Source organism: Prunus dulcis, chromosome 1, assembly GCF_902201215.1.
Source record: "Prunus dulcis chromosome 1, ALMONDv2, whole genome shotgun sequence".
Lineage (NCBI taxonomy): Eukaryota > Viridiplantae > Streptophyta > Magnoliopsida > Rosales > Rosaceae > Prunus > Prunus dulcis.
The window spans coordinates 8,870,984-8,891,500 of NC_047650.1; the positions used below are offsets into that span (position 1 = coordinate 8,870,984).

Sequence of the window (20,517 nt, forward strand, 5' to 3'; positions counted from 1 at the left end):
AAAAATTAGTGAGCAATTTTGATTAACCCTCTAATTTTCTAAAGTTGACATTTGCAATTTGGGAATTTTTTTTTTGGCAAAATTTTGTTAAAATAAACCAGATATTTAAATTTGATGTTCATCTATTGGGATGTTAGACTGCCTACGTACCCTTGATGGGATCAAACCTGCGTAGTTCCAAGAATTTAGAAATTAATGGGTAAGTGTGGCCCAATAATTTAGAGTTGGTGTCTTTGAGACGATTTGAAGATTTTCATAGGTAGATGACCTATGGGAAATAATTAGAAATTAATGGGTATGTATGGCCCAATAATTTAGAATTTGTATATTTGAGATAATTTGGGGATTTTCATAGGTAGGTATCCTATGGGAAAATTTTGAAATTAATGGGTGAGTGTGGCCCTTTAATTGAGAATTTGTGTTTGAGATATTTGAATTTAATCTCATTGGAATTTTCATGGGTAGATGACCCATGGGAAATTTTGGAATGGTTTTGTACCATTTTTATTGTTAATGTCCAAAGAAAATTAAAAGGGGCATTTTAATGAGCCCATTAAGGATTAATCCATCAACCACATAATTTATTTGGACCAACCCATGAAATATTTTGGGCTTTTGAGAGTTAATGGGTAATTTGTTTTATTGACCCATCAATTTGTTTTTCGGGCCTTTTAGTTGGCCCATAAACAAAAGGTCCATGTCAGAAAAACTTTGAGAGCTAGTTGCATTTGAAATTGATATCTATTTGGAGAAGTAGAGATCGATCCAAACTGAGCCACTCCCATCCTTATCTGGATCAATTCAAACTGGACCCAATTATATATCTCTTCAGCCACTCATCTGCCACAATCAATACGGAGCCTAGAGTCTTAGACGCCAAAACCAAAGCAAGACCTTTGCTTTGCTCATATCTGTCAGATTTAGACTACATAAACCATTTAAAATATTAATCTGAGGTCTTGGGAACTTGAAGGCAGACTTGGACCACATAAACCATTGGAAATATGGGAGCTTGAAGGCAACACGTCAGTTTGTCAAAGTACAAAGGTACTTGTCCTTGTTTTTTGTCTTTTCTTCCAATTTCAACAAGGTGGCTGACGCCACCTTCTTCATGGTCCTTGGAAAGACACCTTTTTTTTTTGTATCACCTTCATCTTTTTTTTTTTTATGTTTTGGCTTGTTGGCTTTTCTTCTCCTGTTTCTTCTTGATCTGCTGCTTCCTTTTTTGCTTTGAATTTCTTCTTCCTTTTGAAACAAAGTGGCTGACGCCACTTTCCCTTTTTTTTCTTCTTCCGTTTATTTTCTTTTCAGTGGAAGCCTTCTCCCTTTTCTCTTGGAAGCCTTCTCCCTTTGAGCTCTTTTTTTTTTTCTTTGCTTTTGGTTTGCTGCGCAACCAGATGAAGAATTCAAAGGATAGACTGTACAAACGTGGCCTCCCTTTTCAAGCTTTGTTCCTTTTTTTTGTGCACACAGCTGATTTTTATTTGCTGATTTTTATGTACCCAAATTGGATTTGTGCTCTTGAGAACTCACTGAATGAATTTTATGCCCAAAAAAAATGGATATACCATTCAGGGTATTTGATTGAGGGTTACACACCCATGATGGATTTTGTATCCAATATTTTGTATCCATTTCAAAGGATTTTCTTTTGCTCGGCAGAACTTTGTTAAACAGAAATCCTCTCATGGATTTGTTGTTCATCATTTAAGGGTTGCCACCCAATATGGATTCATCATCCAAGAGAATGATTTTAGGGTTGCCACCCATTATGGATTTATCATCCAAGAGAATGATTTTAGGGTTGCCACCCAACAAGAATTAATTGACAGGATCAATCTACCTGTGAAAATGTCTCTTCTTGTATTTGTGCTCCTGCAATTTTCCTTCTGCAACAATTTTCTTCTTCTGTCGTCTTCTCCTGTTTTTCTGTCCTCCTTTCTCCTCCTTTTTTTTTTTTCTCTTTAATGCAGAATATTTATATTAAAAAAATGAATAACCAACTCCCCCAAAAATAGGAGCCACTCAACCCACTTAAACATTTTCATTGGTTGGAGACCCCCACCTTTTTCCAAACTTCCCCCCACCTTTTTTTAATCCCACGTTCCAATGTGATTTTTTTTATTCCAACAGAGTGTAAGGAAAAGAATAAAAAAAAAGAGAGAGGAGAGAGGAGAGAGGAGAGTGTGAGTAAAAGAATAAAAAAAGAGTGGTGATTTCTCCACTCCAATTTTATTCATTTACACTTCATTTTTTAATTAAAAAATAAGTGGTAAGTGGATAAAATTGGAATGGACCCTAAAAAAATAGGAGAGGAGAGAGATGAGAGTGTATGTAATATTTTTTTTAACAAAAATTAGAGCCGGGCAAAAAAAAAGAGAGGAGAGAGAAAAGTGTGGGTAATATTTATTTAACATAAATTTGGGCCGCACATGAGCCCAGCCTGCCACATGCTGGAACAGACCCTGATCTGGGTCTGTAAATTTCACCTCTTTTAATTTTGAATAGCTTAAAAGAGTAGAATTTATCAGAACCCAGAAATGTAAATTAAAAAGTTTTTGCAAATGTGGAAATTAACCAAGCACAGATGGTTTTAATTACGATCTTGTAGTTGAATTACCAATACAAAATTTGCACCAAGTTTTCTTGTGATACATTTCAACCGTCAACAATCCAACATAGGACAGACATATAGACAAAAACAGGCTTCTTTCTTATTTTTGATGAAATAAAAGTTTAGGGAAGGGAGAGGCTACCCCCACACCCAGGGCCATGGCAAACCTTAGACCTTTTCAGATTTACAGAGGAATATACAAATTGTCCACCAAACTCGGAATTGCTGGCAATGGGACTCGAACGTTAGTGGGGCGACACACAATGCAAGGACCTTACCAACTGAACCAACCCGTGTCGGTAAAAATAGGTTTCTTTCTACCTTCTTTGAAAATTTAATTTCCCAATGCAATAGGCAAATAGAGACGCATAAGCAACTGGGAAAGCAATGAGAACAATAGCCACAAGGGCTAAACCATCATGATGGAAACCATAGTAATCTTGTAGGAAGGAACCAACTGTTTTATGCTCCCCAAAAATCAGGATGTCTTTGTTCATGTCTCCATATTGTGAGGTCAGGAGGCCATTTAGGGACCATGATGTAGGACATATCCAATAGCACCAAACCCACCACTTAGGAATTTTCTGCATAAAACATATACAACATAATGGTCAGCTTCCCTGTACATGTCACCGCATTAATTCCAGCATCAGATTAAGAAAGAGTTGAATTCGTTTACCGGTCCCGGCATGAGGAAGCCAGAGAAAAGATTCAATATGGTGTAGACTGCAGTTGCCAAAATGGAAGCAACATCCAGGTTTGTGCTCAACGAAGCAATCAGCATCCCAAGATACACAAAGTACAGAAATGTCCAGAATGTTGCATAAAAGTACCAAAAAACCTTAGTAGCTGACCAATAATACCCTATTGTAGGGTATGTTATAATCACAAACAGAATTGCTTGCAACATTGTGTATGGCATTTCCACGGCCACCTGCAACATTAAACATATATAGTTAAGGCTGATCCTGTATAAATCAAGAGATGTTAAAATTTTCTGTTAATATCGAACCTGCGCAAACGAATAAGCCTTTGATGAGTACATCCCAGCAAATCGTTCCCGGTACAAAACAGTGCGCTCAGTTTCCACATAAGGCAGAACTAAGTTGCAATTGGTTACGCCCAAGAATATTACAGCAATGTACATGGACCCAAGTATGTTCAACAAATCCTGCTCATTATTTCTTCAGGAAAATGGAAAACATAGGATTTAGAAGTTAGCAAAGTTCTTGTGCTTTTGATTTTTATTTTGAAATAACTATTATTATGAAAGACCTAATTCCTTTCATGAGTAACAGATGTCAATATAGAAAGATTTACATGAATGGTTTTCTTTCCTTTTTTTCTTTTCTGAAATATATGAATGGTCACTTCTGGGTATGAATATGAAGGGAGAAAATGGGGCTTACATTTCCTTCCCTTTCTGCCAAAAGATTATCCCAAACAACACTGAAGCACTAATCATAAACATGAAACGTGCTAGATTGTATTCCGGACTTCTCCAGTAGGACAAGTGTTGTTTCCAAAGGCATGCCTTAAACTGCACCCAGCTATTTTGAGGAAAAGGAGTGGGAAAATACAAGTCCTTTGAACCCGGCTTTGGCACGCTTAACTGTCTTACCAGCTCAATTGTGTCCCTGCAAAAGAAAAAATAATGTTATGATTGATTTAACACCTGAAGTAAAAAACCTGATGATCATGTTTAACTTGCTCAACAGATGGACTAGTTTACTTTCAACATTCATAATCCACAAAGAAATTAATCCCATGGGATGCCTTCTGATAAAGTATGCATTTCAAGTAATGGTAATAACATACACACCCACCTATACTGAGTAGACTCTCTATAAATGCTGGCAAAATCTAAACCAAGTTCTTCCTCTACCGAAGCAGAAGTAACTTCTAACATCCATGTTGCTGGATTGTAATTATCTTTGATTTTTGGTACACCAGGAATGCCCTGTTGGATGGTGGCATATTGGAGTTAGTAATATACAGCAACTCTATATGCATGCACTGCTGAAACTATGAGCATACCTCGAAATATTCGATTAGTTTACTCGATTGATGTCCTAATATTCCAGAATAGATGATCTGTCCTCCCGTTTTGATCAAAATTAACTGCAAAAATCAATGTCTTCCTTAGTTACACGCTTCTATCTTTTGGTCTAATTTTAGGACTGAAGGCTACCTCATCAAAAGACTCAAAGATATCAATGCTTGGTTGGTGAATTGTGCAAACAGTTGTCCTTCCTGTGTCAATGACGTTCTTCACTGCGCGCATGACAATTGCAGCTGCTCTGGCGTCTAAACCTGATGTAGGTTCATCCATAAATATTATGGATGGATTGGAAACAAGCTCCACTGCAATTGTTAGCCTTTTACGCTGCTCAGTGGATAGGCCACTTTGTCCAGGAATCCCGACTAAAGAATCTTTTATATCCTCCAGTTCAATCGTTTCAATGACTTCTTCCACAAATCTCTGCGAAATAGATAAGAAAAGTATACTATGAGGGCAGTGCATTGAACTCTGTTACACCCAAGGAATGGCCCTGTGACAATTTTTTATATCTTATATTGTGAAATCTAACTCAAACTCAAATTGTTTCCTATATACATTGTAATAAATTCTCAAGGAACATGTGTGGTTGAGAAGTTGAGAGAATATCTTACAGATTTTGTGTCTGGATCAGTGTCAGGTGGCAACCGCAACCAAGCTGAGTACATAACTGATTCTCCTACTGTGATATGTGGAGAATGTATATCAGTCTGCTCACAGTAACCTGATATTCTTGCAAATGTCTTCTGTACCTTGGGGTGCCCTCCTATTCTTATATCTCCTTCAATAGTACCTCCTGTTTTCCTTCCAGAAAGAACATCCATGAGAGTTGTTTTCCCAGCTCCACTGACACCCATCAATGCTGTAAGAATTCCAGGTCTGAATGCTCCTGTAATATCTTTAAGCAACTGAAGCTTTTTCTGTTTGAAACCATGCTCTCTCATTTCCTTTGCAGAGGGAATGAAGTTAACATAAAAACTAATCAGTTTTCCTCAAGGCAACAACCAATGATAATTTTATGTGAATATTAAGTATGATTTGATTACCGGAGGGGTATCAACATAATACTGCACATCCTTAAATGACACTGTCAGTGGTTCAAATGGCAGAGCCAGGGCCATCTTCCCTGTATAACACCAACCGATTCTTCTAATAATTCGGTAACTAATAGTTCTCGTTCATTGTTTCAAATGTAAGATATGAAATTGAGAATTAATTTAGTTAGTAACTGTCTAATCTCACCAAAATTTAACTTTTCTCCCACATTGTGGTAAAGATCAGCTGGAGTTGATACATTCTCTGACTGAGCACTGGTGTTGCAAGCATCTTTCCCTTGTAGTTGAGATAATCTCTTTTCCGAAACAATAGCCCGAGACATATTTGGAGCTGTATTTAGGAAGAGTTTAGAAGTAAACTGACAAAATGTCTTGTAATACTAAACATTATCATCCGTCAATTAAATTGAACTTACGATTTAAGTAAGTTAAGGCTAAAGCAAATCCAAGATCGAAAAGTACTGTGAAGCCGAATAATGCTCCTACCGATATCCAATAGAAAGATCCATCAAAGTTCAGACCATGACTGGTTAGAACTTCATTCCCTAAGGTTGTGTTTCCCTTTGAAACCTAACCATAAAAATTAACTGAAGGTGTTAGCATATTTATGTGACTTGGCAAGGGACTAAAAGACTATATCATCTTCCTTGTACCTTTTGCCAGCGAGGAGCAAGGAATTCATTTAGAGCTGTACCTATTTCCCCATAAGTCATAGGAGAACACCAGAATACCCACCTCAACCAAGGAGGTAGAGAGGCTGAAAAATCACCCCTTATTAGCCTAGTCATTATTGCATGTACTTTAAAGGGAAAAAAAACTATGAATGGACTTACGTCGTGGCAAAATGAAGCCTCCGCATAAAAACATTACCACTAAGATAAAAGTACCACAAGTTGTTGCAGCAACCATAGTTCGGAAAATTACAGCAACCAAACGACACATGGATGTTGATGCTTGATGCAGAGCAAATAGCACAAGGAACTGGCAGAAGAACCTAAAAAGCATTGGGAAAAAGAAGGAATTCTATAAAACATAAGCAACAGTGAAGCATTGTGATTTACTGGTCTAAAATTTCTTGTTCTGTTGTGTGACTATAAACTGCCTCTTACCTTTTTATTTCTGGGCTATACCCAATAACATAGTAAGTTGTGGCAGTCCAAAGCACTGAATCCATGAATGAAAATGGAACCTTCAGCATAGAGGCCGGAATAGAATACGCCCATGCTGGGTACAAATAGAATCCTCTTTGCTTGTAAACTACTGGAAGTCTAGTAACAGTCAAGGACAGCTCTGCAACGCCATTTGTCATATGTCGAACGAGTGTATAAAACAATGCGCCCAACAAAAAATTTGCGCTTGTCAAATTCACAGCCATCTGAGTCCTTATAAATACTGTCATTGTAATAAATGCAATGATGATAAGCTGTGGAAAAAGGAGAATGAAAATATGTCAGTGTCTTGGAGTTTAGCTGCAGAAGTAAAACCCTGAATAGTGATATCAGTGACAATAAACCTGCACTGTTTTGAAGACATAGACAAAGGAATTTCGTTTCATAAGAAGCAGCTCCCTGGCCATGCAAGCTTTGAACAACTCCCATTTGCTCACAGAGTAAGTGGTAAATGATAAGGTATTGTCATGGGACTGCGATTTATCATACGGTTTTGAGAGCTCATCGTCTAACTTATTTCCTAAGTAACTTGCTCTGAAAAGTTGTGATAACTGATCCACTGAAACATGATTGTAGGGAATGTTATCGTGCTTCCAGTATTGTGCTTGATCCTTCTTTGAGATTACCTGTAAATGGTGGAAAGCAGATCATTGTTATTATTCTGCTTTTGGAGTTTTTGCCAAAAGGAGAAACGAGAAAATAAAGCACGTTCTGGCACCTCCTGAAGAAAATCTGCAGCACCCTTTCTTGATGGGCACTTGAAACCGCAGTCTTCAAAAAACTGAAGTGCGTGGCTGCGAGGACCATGGTAAACTACCTTCCCCTCTCCCATTAATATTACATCATCAAACAGATCAAAGGTCTCAGGTGCTGGTTGAAGAAGTGATACCAATGCAGTTGCATCTGTGATGTGCACCAACTGCTGGAGATAGGTAACTATCTGAAATGTTGTAGAGCTGTCTAATCCCGTCGATATTTCATCCATAAATAGAGCTTTTGTGGGACCTACAATCATCTCTCCTGAGAATTAAACAGATAAAGGAATGTTATGCTTGAAATATTTATACATGGGAAGTAATGAAATTCAATTTAGCTTGACTTCAAGATTTACTACCTGTTGTCAGCCTCTTCTTCTGGCCACCTGAAATGCCTCTACTTAATGCATCACCAACCATTGTGTCACTACAGGTATCCAGTCCGAGGATCTAAGAGACCAACATATAGTAATTCAATTTGCATGTCTAAGTGAGTAAACATTGTTTGTTTTTCAAGTACTTAATGCCAACACTGCTGGGAGAAAATTTACCTTCAAAACATAATCGGTTTGGAGATTTTTCTTTTGTCCTTGAACTGATATTGCCTGCAAGTATTATGTTAACCTCTAAGCCTCTAACACCGTTTTAAAATTCACTAGAGGGAATGTTAGAAGATTTCGCAACTACCTTCATGTAGGTGTCAATATCTGGATCAGGGACTATTCCCGCTTCTTTTTCTCTTCTGCTGACCTCCATCATTATATCTACATAGCCAAAACGAAATTGAACTTCATTTGTCACAAGAAGTACACGATTAACCTGATGACAATAAACGCAGAAGGGCATAAGGAATGCACCAGCTCTACTCCGAACACCCTGACAGCGGGCAGAAAAGTCGATTGTTTCCCTCACGGTCAACTCAGGTATGTGAAGGTCGTATTCGCTTATGTAAGCTGACGTTTTCTGGGGGACAAACTCATCTAGCTTGTGACCATTATAAGAAATCTCCCCTGAAACCTGAAGGAAAAAAAAAAGTCTGAGTTTATGACGATTGTACACGGTTTAACTCACTAATACACTCCATTATATACTGAGTTTTTGAATATTAACATATAAAAGACTTCAGGACCTACATGTCTAATATGGATAGGCATGCATAATCATGTCTTTTCTTGATCAATACTATTTAAAAAAAGAAGGTGGTTTGCAATGCTCACCTTGAGAGATTTGTCTTGTTTTCCTGCAAGAGTTTGTAACAAGGTGGTTTTCCCACAGCCTGGGGGACCAAGAAGGAGAGTAAGCCTGCATTTAAACCATGTTTATGAGTAAAAAGTTGTTTACTGAAAATTTGAAACTATGGCTTGATCTACTGATTATATGTTTCTCAGATTTTAATATTTCCTTATTTGATTTTGGAATATAATTATCCAAAAAGATAAAATGGGTTCTAGAGTCTTAGCAATTCAACATGCATACAAGACCTTGATGGTTTGATGATGCCACTGACATCTGTTAGAATGCTTATCTTGGCTTCTACAGATTTGAACCAAATTGCCTTTGTAAAAACCTGTTCAAAAGTTGTACCTTCATCAAGCTTAGTAAGAACAAGATATCTCCACTTAGATTGAATTCAAAACATATACTTACTGATAACAAGCTTAGAAGAGAGTTCCATAGCGTCGGAAGCGGCTTTCCTTGGACTACCTCACACTCTGCTTCCACAAACAAGTTCTTGTACCTCACCTCCACAGTCGGCAGTTTCACATTCACTCTAGAAGAAAACTTCTTGTTAGCTAAACAAAATGCACATATGAGCAGCCAGCACAATGTGTAGCCACCACAACCATAAAATGAAGATAATTGAAATGAGCAGACTAAAAGACACTAGGTGCATGATTGAGAAACTGATAATACATCTACAAACTACATTTTTCCACAAAATTGAAACTTAAACAGCCATAAGATCAAACTTTAAAGCATAAATACCGGTCTATTCTTTCTCGCAGTTTCTGTAGAAGTTTCAGATTATCATTCTCTATGTGGCTTATGAGTTTTTCAATGAACAGATGCCTCTCATGTGTTCTTAACTTGGTAACATCAACCACCCTCTTCCCTGCATAGTCTTTCGAGTCTTTTCCACCGCTTCCATTCTCACCACCACCAACATCAAAAAGTGAGGTTTTGAGGCGTTTTAATGTAGGCAGTCTCTCAATTGCAGCCCACTGCAGCTGAACTTCCTCATCCTCCTCCTCTATGATTGAGTGGACATTTCTTTCAACTGGTGTTAGCTCCATTTGAATAATATGCTGCTCTGTGCTCTAAGATCCCCTTCAATTTATAACTTAGTGTTAGTCAACCTTCACTTGACTTAAACAGTCAATCCTAAATATGAGAGAGAGCATTTTTTTTTATACAAGCGATACTGAGAATTGGGAAAATCAAACTTACGAGCTAGATGCAGCAGAGGTAAATGCTTTTAACCACTTGTGCTGTAAGCGCTTGCTAGACAAAACCATTCTTAAGTTGGCTTGCACATATATTTTTCTAATGTGAACTGGTAGAAATGGCAGTCCATTTCCAGCAAAGCTCAGTCCTTGTCAAAATACTGACGTGCCCAAGTAGCTTTTTTTTCTTTTTTTTCTTCTCTTTTCTTTTCCTGCTGAATAATCCTTGCTTTTTTGCAACAGAGATAGAGGTCATGTACCCCACTGTCATTACATTAGTGGAGGGAGGTCACAAAGAGATATGTTCATAACATCTTTTGCACTTCGTATGTACACAGTTTTCTTCTGTAATCAAATTCCACGCAAAGTTAATGGGAAAAAGACCTTGAAACTAACAGTCAACTTAAAGATTGTCCCAACAATAAAGATTGTCCTTGCTAGTTAGTTGATTTATTTATTTTTGAGAGAGGCTTGCTAGTTTAATTCTTGAAATTTTAAATTCATCTCTTTGTTCACGCGGCCTTGATTTATTGCAGAAATCAGTAAACATTTCCCATAATTTTCTTTTCTTTTCCATATCAACATCAGAGATGAAGACAAAAAAAGAAAAGAAGAAGAAGATCATGCTCTTTGTCCGTATTATAATTGATCGTTTTTCACATTCTCGGGTTTAAAATAATAAAATCATTGTTGAAATGACCAAGACTTTAATTTTAGTCTGTGATGTGCTGTTGGGGCATGCATGGGACAGCATTATTTAAGTGTGGGCCTCAGAATCTAAACACTCTTATATTTACTAGTACGGTTGAATAGCTAAAAATACTAGTACGATTTATCAATCAGTAGCAGAAGGGAAAAATAACCAAGCACTTGTAGGTAAGAAGGGTGTAATTCAAATGGTTAAGATTGTTTATCTTCATAGACGGAGCCAGATGCAGGTCTGTGATGGCGGTCTTGTGCTCCTCAATCTATGTATAGCTCGATATACTTTTTAAGATATTTAAAGTATTTTAGATAATTTCGTAACAATTGAAAAAAGAAAAAATTTCTGGCTCCGTCACGTTTATTCTTATACGACAATTACTTGCGTACTCAAAAGCCTTTTCACACAATAAAGTTGGTACTATTATGTGATAAAAGCAAAATAAAGCAAGGAATAGTATGAAACTTAGTGGGATCTGCATGTTTAGGATTTAACCATTTACCAACCAAAATATTTGTCCTCCTGATGCAACCAATTGTGACGTTAATGTTATAAAACTTGAGTTGAGACACATCATGTCATGTTATATAGTCTTTTCCACACTTTTGCAGGCTGCTTGAAATTATAGTGGCTTGGTGATGTTTCAAATCTCACAAAATGACATTGATTTTTTTTTTAAAAAAAAAAGTAGGGCTCGTCAATGGGCTGAGCATTATTTAATGGGCTTCGGTAGGGTCGGGCTTTAAAGAGGAGAAAGAAAAATATCGGGTCGGGCCGGAATTTTTTAGAAAATTCAAAGCTCAAGCCCAATCCATGAGCCGGGTTTGAGAAAGCCCATCGGGCCGGGCCGGGCCTAAACGGGCCCTACTTCATTAGCAAAAAATCATAAAGGCATTTTAGTTCAAATTTGAGATTAAATTCACTTAATTCCAATATTTTGACTTCAAACTAAATTCATAAAACACCCAATAAAGTCACACAACTTATAAGATTTTCCACAAAAATAATAAAACCAAGTATTATTTTTGGTATTATTTTTGAGGTTATTACATAATTAGATCGTAATACGTTTTAAGAAATAATTTTTTAAAATAATAAGTATCAAAAAAATATTTTTTTAAAGGATGGTATGAATAAATATGCAAATATTTGGTGATGTGTTCAAGAAAAGCATGATTATATTTGGTGGTACGATTATGTTTCGTGATATGATTATATTTGGTGATGTGATATGTTGTTTATCTTATATATATATATATATATATATATATATATATATATATATACAGAGAGCTTCCATTGAGGGATCCCTCAAATAAGCTTATTTGAGGGACACCCCTTGTCGGCCCACTCCGGATTGTATTTCACTAATCCAAACCATCTATTTTGTAGATACTCATTCAAAGATCATCTCTACAAAAAATCACTTGAATCCGATATCATTTGACCACTCAATTAAGTTATTGAAATTTTAGCATTTTCTTGAAGTACCGTGTTCATTGATTTTGTAAGACACAATTGGATGTCGAAACGGTTTCCGATTTGTCTAATTTTTTGTAAGGATGATCTATGAATGAAGACCTAAAAAATAGATGGTTTGGATCATTGGGAAAAAAATTGTAGGGTACCCTAAAGGGTGTCCCTCAAATAATTTTATTTGAGGGATCCCTCAATAGAAGGGGACTGTATATATATAATTGTTGAATTAATAATTGATGAAAATTAATGTGCTAATCATCCAATTATAAACTAGGAATGAGTAAAGAAAAGTAAATGAAATGAAACAAATTATATATGTGATTTAAGTGAGTGATATAATCATAAACCTAAACTCTTATTTATACATAATTATATATGTATGCGGGCCTAATGGCCCGGGCTTTTGTGGGCGGGCCGGATCGGACTTTCTTGGGCTTAACCGGGCCGGGCCGGGCTTCAAACACCCAAGCCCAAGCCTAGCCCGGCCCAAGGCGGGCCGGGCCATCTCAAAGCCCATAATGGGCCGAGCTGGGCGGGCCCCCATCAGCCCATGAGCCCGTGGGCCAAATGATGAGGCCTAAGAAAAAACACCAAAATGTTGTAAAGGAGAATGGGTGAAGCCTACATTGTCAAAAAGTGAATAGTGATGATTGGGTAGAAATATCATGATGTCTCTCTTTTTACTCATGGGTGCCATTTACTTTGCCTATAAATAGGCACTCTTCCTACTTGCAAAGGTGTACTAACGGAGAAGAGAAGAGAAGAAAGGAAGAGTGAGAGGAAAGAAGAAAGAGTGAGAAATCTGAGTGTCAGTGAGAAGAAATTCTGTCAGTGTAAACACCACAAAGAGCAAATATAATTCTACTCTCAATATTCAGTTGATTTCCCATACTCTGATTATTTTAAATTTATAACACAAAAAAAAAAAAAAAAGATCATACTGATGGCCAAGAATCAAACTTTTGAGGCTTGAGACTCTGTGTGAAACCAACTGGAAAACTAGGTCAGAAAAGGCCTTGACCCAATGGGCATCTTTTGCATTCATGATTCATCTCGGATCCATAAATAAATAAATAAATTTGCATAATATTTTCTACTGAGTATGGTGAGAAAAAGAATACACCACGTAACTATTATATGTAAATGTAACACCACGTAATATGTGAGAAAAAGAAAAATATTGACACAATTCAAATTGTTTTTCTTAAAATAATATTGTTAATATAATGATAACTAGCCATCTGATCCATGACATGCAAGTAATTAATTGGCTATCAAATTTCATGATCATATATTGATGTTGAACAAATAATGTGGCTATGTATATATCAGTTGTCATATTAGGAAAATAGAAATTCGAACTTGAATGCAAAAGTACGCACACACTATTAAAGTAACTGCTTAATTCGTGTATGTTGTAAACAAGTTATTTGTTGGTGTGAAAAAGTGATTCGGCATTTTTGGGCTCAACTTAGTGATGTCTGGGCCTTCGGATTTTGTTGGGCCTCGAGGAGGTGGATCCTGCAAGAAGAGTATCCACTCAGTAAGACCTAGGACATTGGTGTGGTACCGGCCGAAGGCTCTTCGATGCTTAAATAAGTACGGATTTAATAAGCGAACTGAACAGATCTATGGGTAGTATGCCGAGAGTTCAGATTACCTCCATTTTGAGAAATTGTGCTTCTTTTATAAACCTTAAGAGATATGCAAATTGTGTAAAATTTCGATGTGAGACTGGTTATTCACAGTGGATATGCCACGTGTCCAGTGGGCAATTTGTGCTTTCATACTACGAACGGTAGATGTGGGTGCCAAGACTTCCCTGCCGATGCCTAATGTAAACCAAAGTTTGAGTGTCATGTTGTTTGTCCATGTGGGCCATATCTTCTTCCCTTGGAATGATCAAATTATTGTGCGACACACTATCATGAAAGAAAGCGAGCCCGATGTCCATTATAAATCCCATTTTTAGTTGCATGTGCTTTGTCTGAAACAACCCAAGTGGGATAATTATACAGGTGAGCAATGGGTTAATTGTACGTGTGAGCAATCAACTTCGCCTTCCTCTTTTTCATCAAGCCTGGTTTGATTGCTCAGATATTTGTTTAAGCAAAAGAAGAAATTGTGGAGAAGCAAATCCCTCACAACTCTTTTTGGCCATGTTTAGGGATGGCAACGGGTCGGGTAGGGGCCGGGTATGATAATACCATCCACATCCCCGCTCTCCATCCCCGCCCCCATCCCCGAACTCATCCCCGTTTATTAGGTTTCGGGGAATCCCCGTCCCCATCCCCGTCGGGGGACTATCCCCCATACCCGCCCCGAATCCCCGATTTTTTTGCATAAAAAAAATATTTATCATACATTTTAACATTAAATTTCATATTAACTTATCATTCAACACATCCAAATTAACTATAAAGTTCAACTCAACTATTTAAAATCACATCAATATGAAATTCCATAGAAAATTAGGAAGAATTAGGAGAGGGAAGTTAACTTAGGATTAAATATAAATATTATAATATATATTTATTTATTTAAATATAAACATATATATTTTCGGGCCGGGTTCGGGGATGGGGACGCCAATACCATCCCCTCCCCATACCCATCGGGGATTTTTCAAGTTCGGGGATCCCCGTACCCGATACCCATTTAGACCCGAAATCTCCCCCCATTAGGGTCGGGGACCCGACGGGGACCCGCCCCTACGGGGATTTTTGCCATCCCTAGCCATGTTTGGTATGCTTCACTATGCCTCACTGGATTGGATTGGATTAAACAATACTTGAAACCCATGTTTGGTAAGGGAGGGGATTATCTTAAATGAGATTATATAGTCCAATAGTTAAAAAAAGCCCGGACTCGCACAGCTAATATAGTGAGCCCGAAATTGGGTTCGCAAAATAGTACGCTCGCTATTTTGAACACGCGAGTCCGAATGAAACCCAACGCCCAGCGCTCTACCCTGGATTTCTTCTCAGAACGATCTCTCTTTGCACCCCAGCAACCAGCAGAACCCAAAACCATCTATCTTCACCATCTGAGTCCAATTCGTAGTAGTTCCAAAGAAAAAATGAAAAGCAGAAAACAATGAAACCAGAAACCGAGAGAAGAAAGAAGGAAAAAGGAAGAAAAGAAAAGAAGAAAAAAATATGGGTCTGTGTAATTATGATACTGCTCCTATTTGGGTAGCTTCCTTACTTGCTGATGATGTTTTGGGGGTGTCTAGAAGCCGCTTGATTTGTGTTGAGTCGGTTTAGATCGTTTTCATTTGAACGCACCATCCATTGAGTGCAGACAATCAAGACGGCGGTGCTGGAAAAAATGGAGCCATCTTGCTGTTGTTGCCAAATTGAGACAGGACTAAATCCTGTCAAATTGCTCATCTTGGATTACAGGTTTTGATGCGCTGCTTGGTGGAGACCCACAAAAAAATGGTGGCGATGAAGGCAGTTGGTTACTGGATCTCTCTTCACAATTGAGAAGAAGAAAAAAAAAAAGGAAAAAAAAAAAAACCATAACAGAAAGAAACGATGGAGAAGAGGAGAATAAATAAAATAGAGAAAAGTAAACAAAAGAGAGAAAAACAAGGAAAATAAGAATAAAATACTAGGGAAAAAAAAAAAGGAGAGAGAGAATGAGAGCTGGCAGGGCTGATGGGGGTGGGGCTATTTTTCAATTCATATGGGTTGGCTTGTATAATTATTTATTTATTTTTAATTTTTAATTAAATTTAAATATTTAAATAATTATTTTTTAGTCCGACATAGCACCAAACGTAGGTCTTCACTATTTTTACAATTCAGCTTCTTAGTCCGATGCAGCACCAAACATAGGTCAGTACTTAATCTAGCTTAGGCCAATCCGAGCTAATCCAAGACAGTCCCAGGATTTAGTCCAGTCCATGACAGTCCGCCGTTCCAAACGACCCCTTTGGGATCTACATCAAATGTTAAGTAACCAACTTTCTCTCTGTGCTTCTTTACAGCCTAAAAGTCTTCAATCAGATGGCTTTGAAAATTTTCCTTTGATTAAGCTGATGAAACTGCGAAGGAATCAGAATTGAACTAGAGCACTGCTTCCTCAGATTCTTTTTTATTTTTTTGTTTTTTTTTAATGTTCAAGCAAAAGAATATGAAGCACACGTTTGACCAACATAGGGAACCAAAAACAACCTCAATGGGCATAATACCACGTAAAAATATTATCACACATGACATATCTTATTTTGCCAGAATAGCAAAATAATGTCATCCTCGTTAAATGAATGTTAAGTGTTTGAAGAGACTTAGGGGGTCACAAATGTTTTTAACACTTGGAACAGTAAATCATGGCAATAGCAGAACCCCAAAAATACCAGCAGAAACAAGTCATAGGAGAAGACAAATTATCAATTGTATTAAATGCCACTTGCCATGTGCACCAACAATGAACAATTTAAACATTGTTGCTGCTTCACCGCAAAAACCATTTGTCTATGAATTCTTATTATCTCAGTGAGCAGCGATGATGGCATTATATTCAACCTCTGTGAACACATATTTCCATATGTTTTGTCACTTCCATTAACCCACATAATAATAAACTAATACATCCTTGAAAGAACTCAAAAAATACAAATCATTAATAAAAATAAAAATAACTAAACAAAAACCCAAATGGCAAATTGCCTGTATAGAGAGCAACAGCAGCACATGCTCAAATTAATTCAATGTTGATGAAGGGCCTTCTTCATTCAGAGAGAGAGAGCTTCAAGCTTGGACCTTGTCCCATTTGAGTGGCTTGACCACCTCCCATGTGAAGTCAGTGTCATCCCTGCCAAAATGCCCATAGGCAGCAGTCTTCAAAAACCTTCCATTGCCACCCCTCTTGAGATCTAGGTTGATGGCAATCATACCAGGCCTGAAATCAAAGCTCTCTTTCACAATCTTGAGAATTTCCTTGTCTGGGATCTTCCCAGTGCCATAAGAATCAACAAAAACAGACAAAGGCTCAGGCACACCAATGGCATATGAAACTTGCACAATGCACCTCCTGGCAAGTCCACTGGCCACAATGCTCTTGGCAGCCTGCCTCACAATGTAGGCCCCACTCCTGTCCACCTTAGTTGGGTCCTTCCCAGAGAAGGCACCACCACCATGAGCTCCCCATCCTCCATAGGTGTCAATGATGATCTTCCTGCCAGTGAGACCAGCATCACCATGAGGCCCTCCGATGACGAATCGGCCAGATGGGTTGAGATGGAAGATGGTCTTCTCATCAAGGTACTTCTCAGGGATCACAGGCTTGATCACATGCTCCTTGAGATCAGCAGCAATCTCATCGTTTGTCACAGTCTCGTCGTGCTGGGTCGAAATTAGGACAGTGTGGACACGAATTGGAACCATGGCACCCTTGTCATTGTAGTACTCAACAGTCACTTGGGTCTTGCCATCAGGCCTCAACCAAGCACAAGTACCATTCTTGCGAACCTCGGTGAGCTTAGCACCGAGCTTGGTTGCAAGGACATGGCTGAGGGGCATGAGCTCAGGGGTCTCATCAGTGGCATAGCCAAACATGTGGCCTTGGTCACCAGCACCAATCTCTTCAGGCCTTTTGGTCAAATGGCCATGGACACCTTGAGCAATGTCAGGGCTCTGCTGCTCAATGTTCACAAGAACCTTGCAATTGTCAGCATCAAGACCAACATCGTCTGATACAAAGCCAATTGTACGGCATGTGTCACGAACAATCTTCTCATAGTCTACATTGGCCTTGGTGGTGATCTCTCCGAAGACCATGACCATGTTGGTCTTGGTGCAGGTTTCACAGGCCACCTTGCTCTCAGGGTCCTGTGCAAGGCAGGCATCGAGCACTGCGTCTGAGATCTGATCACAGAGCTTGTCTGGGTGACCCTCATTGACTGATTCAGAGGTGAACAAGAAGGTCTCCATTTCTTACAATCTGAAAAAACAGAAGAGAAGCACATGCATAAGGCTTAGTTATCAGTTTTTGTGCAATCAAAATCCAAAATTAAACACATGCATAGCCAAATTCAGATCCAATTCCGTATACGCCAAGAATTACCAAATCAAATGCATGCAATTAAAAGCTATCAGATCTGCAATGCCAGAGCCCATTTCTAAAACCCCAAACAATCCAAAGTTTAAATTTTCGAAAAAAGCCAACTACTTTCTAATGGATCTACCAAAAATAACAAAAACCCAGTTCCAATTTCGGTCGATTTCATCACAAACTCACTCACACAGCACGAAACGACAACATGAAATGAAGTCCATAAACACCCACCAACTTAAAATAACAGATCTAAAAGCCAAATTCACACAAAATGAGACGAACCCAGAAAGCAAAAGACAGTTAAGCACCAGAAACACACCTCAAAATCGAGAGAGTGAGGGAGAGGGAGAGAGAGAGAGCTTGAGTAGAGGAAAGATTGGAGCTTTGGGTGTGTTGTCGTCTCCTCCTCAAGCGGTTCGAAAAAGTTTGAGTTTGAGGCCCGAATTTATAGGGAAATGTGGGTGGCCTTCTCCAAGCCCCTAGGCTGCAAAAATTGGGTCATATTCATCCTTGATAACGTGGCATGTGAATCTTGGGCCTGAGGTTTAATCTCAGCCGTCGGTGAGAGGGAGTCGGTGGGTGAAAGAATAAAAGGAAGGGATCTACTGCTGGTCTAAGATACGCGGAGGACGCGTTTACCGCGAAAATTGCCTGTACACGGTACGCCCACCAACCCCAGCCTGTCTCTTATCAAGTGATTAGTCTACGGTTTTGACTAATCACCCCATTTTGGCTCGCTCTTGGACTATCAGCAACTATCATTAAGTTGGTGTTAATGGTAAATTGGCACCTTGTTTGTCATTATGCACGCTCCGCCCTTGTGTTTTCCCAAAGAACCTTTTTTATTTTTTATTTTTGGTCTGATGTTTTTCTTGTTTTCTATACGGCCAACTTTGAACAATATTTATTCACAGTAAATATAAAAGGGAGTTGATTTTCCCATTTTTTCTCCATTTACATTCTTTTTGGCCTTTTAATATTTTTTTAAATTAATTTTGTTCTTTTTGTTCTCTCTTTTTTATTCTATTCTTACCTTACATAAATTTTTTTTTTTTTACTTCACTTTTTACCAATGTCTTTTTCTTGGAGCTTTAGTTTTAGAAATGTAATGTACTAATCGAGTAAGAAATAATTAACACTGTATATTTGTCTATGCAAAATTATACGGTGCACTTGCTGCAAAAACTCATGCCCCAGGAATAAACCTTGCAACCATAGTTTCTTTTTTTGAAATGAAACAAATTTTAATGCAAAAGACAATAAAATACAGAGATGACCAAGGTGGCCACAAAGAAACAGAAAACAAAGAAAGAGTAACTAAACTGAATAAAATCCTCATATACTCAATACCAGATTAAAATTACAACTTCAGTTTCAGCTACAAAAGAAGATTTAATTTAACCAAATTGTATCACTCCACTTAAACTATCAGAACATGAGTTGTCCAAAAAAAAAAAAAAAAAACATGTTTGGGGGCTAAGAAAATTCAACCATACAAGAGCAAACATATTTTCCAAGAGCTAAGAAATTAATGTATGGTAAGTGTAGGATAGGAAAGAAAAAGCACAAAAAAGAATAAAATTGACTAAAAGGTATTATAAAGCAAAAGGGAGTGTAAATGTAGAAAATGAGAGTGGGAAAATCAGCTTCCATAAAAAAAAATATTACTCAAGAAGCAAGAAAAGGATAAAAGAAAAATAAATGTTAACCTTAAAATTAAAGTGGAATCTACCAAAAAAGAGATAAAATTTCAATGATTTTACTAATTAATATGAATAAAGCTTACAAATACAACTCCTATAGAAAGAGAGAAGGAAAAAAAACATAATTCCACACTAGTCTTAAAACTTAGCTAATAATAAAACAAATCAATTCTAGCTAAAATCGTATCTGAAAATTCCAATAATAAATCATTCTTCCTCTTTTAAAGCCATAATTGATATTTAATAGAAAATTTCCTCTCTTTGACGCCTTCATGCCAATTTTAAACTGATTGTTTTTCTTTATTTTTCTTCGTAGGAATTTACCAATAATTTGTCCTACATTAAATGATAACGAAAATTTTAGGGAGCTTCACTAATATACCCAAAATAGGGGCTGAAATTATAGAAAAACCTCACATGGAATGCACTTTAGAAACACACCCAAAACTCATTTACTACATAAAAAATTAGTG

General features: G+C 37.6%; 2 protein-coding genes across 2 annotated transcripts; both read right to left on the reverse strand.

Moving 5' to 3' along the window:
* Positions 1-2,641: 2,641 nt before the first annotated feature.
* Positions 2,642-9,946, reverse strand: LOC117627801 (pleiotropic drug resistance protein 3-like). The gene is made up of 24 exons (XM_034360051.1): positions 9,639-9,946; positions 9,300-9,423; positions 9,134-9,219; positions 8,870-8,954; positions 8,510-8,669; positions 8,340-8,416; positions 8,204-8,257; positions 8,012-8,102; positions 7,616-7,917; positions 7,242-7,523; positions 6,838-7,151; positions 6,562-6,722; positions 6,382-6,485; positions 6,145-6,298; positions 5,916-6,059; positions 5,720-5,799; positions 5,288-5,620; positions 4,806-5,096; positions 4,652-4,735; positions 4,441-4,574; positions 4,024-4,251; positions 3,627-3,798; positions 3,294-3,548; positions 2,642-3,198 (listed from the first exon to the last, which is right to left on the reverse strand). The coding sequence occupies exons 1-24, from the start codon at positions 9,944-9,946 to the stop codon at positions 2,932-2,934; spliced, it is 4,290 nt and encodes a 1,429-aa protein (XP_034215942.1). The 3' UTR covers positions 2,642-2,931.
* Positions 9,947-16,657: 6,711 nt separating this feature from the next.
* Positions 16,658-19,019, reverse strand: LOC117622590 (S-adenosylmethionine synthase 5). Its single transcript, XM_034353328.1, has 2 exons — positions 18,661-19,019; positions 16,658-18,227 (listed from the first exon to the last, which is right to left on the reverse strand). The coding sequence occupies exon 2, from the start codon at positions 18,215-18,217 to the stop codon at positions 17,036-17,038; it is 1,182 nt and encodes a 393-aa protein (XP_034209219.1). The 5' UTR covers positions 18,218-18,227; positions 18,661-19,019; the 3' UTR covers positions 16,658-17,035.
* Positions 19,020-20,517: the final 1,498 nt, after the last annotated feature.

Excerpts from the sequence above, each read along its gene's own strand:
- LOC117627801 (XM_034360051.1), bottom strand. The coding sequence starts at position 9,946 with ATGGAGCTAACACCAGTTGAAAGAAATGTCCACTCAATCATAGAGGAG. Across the intron at positions 8,103-8,203 it reads AAACCGATTATGTTTTGAAG|ATCCTCGGACTGGATACCTG; the intron begins GTAAATTTTCTC and ends TTGGTCTCTTAG. Across the intron at positions 3,199-3,293 it reads GCTTCCTCATGCCGGGACCG|AAAATTCCTAAGTGGTGGGT; the intron begins GTAAACGAATTC and ends TGTTTTATGCAG.
- LOC117622590 (XM_034353328.1), bottom strand. The coding sequence starts at position 18,217 with ATGGAGACCTTCTTGTTCACCTCTGAATCAGTCAATGAGGGTCACCCA.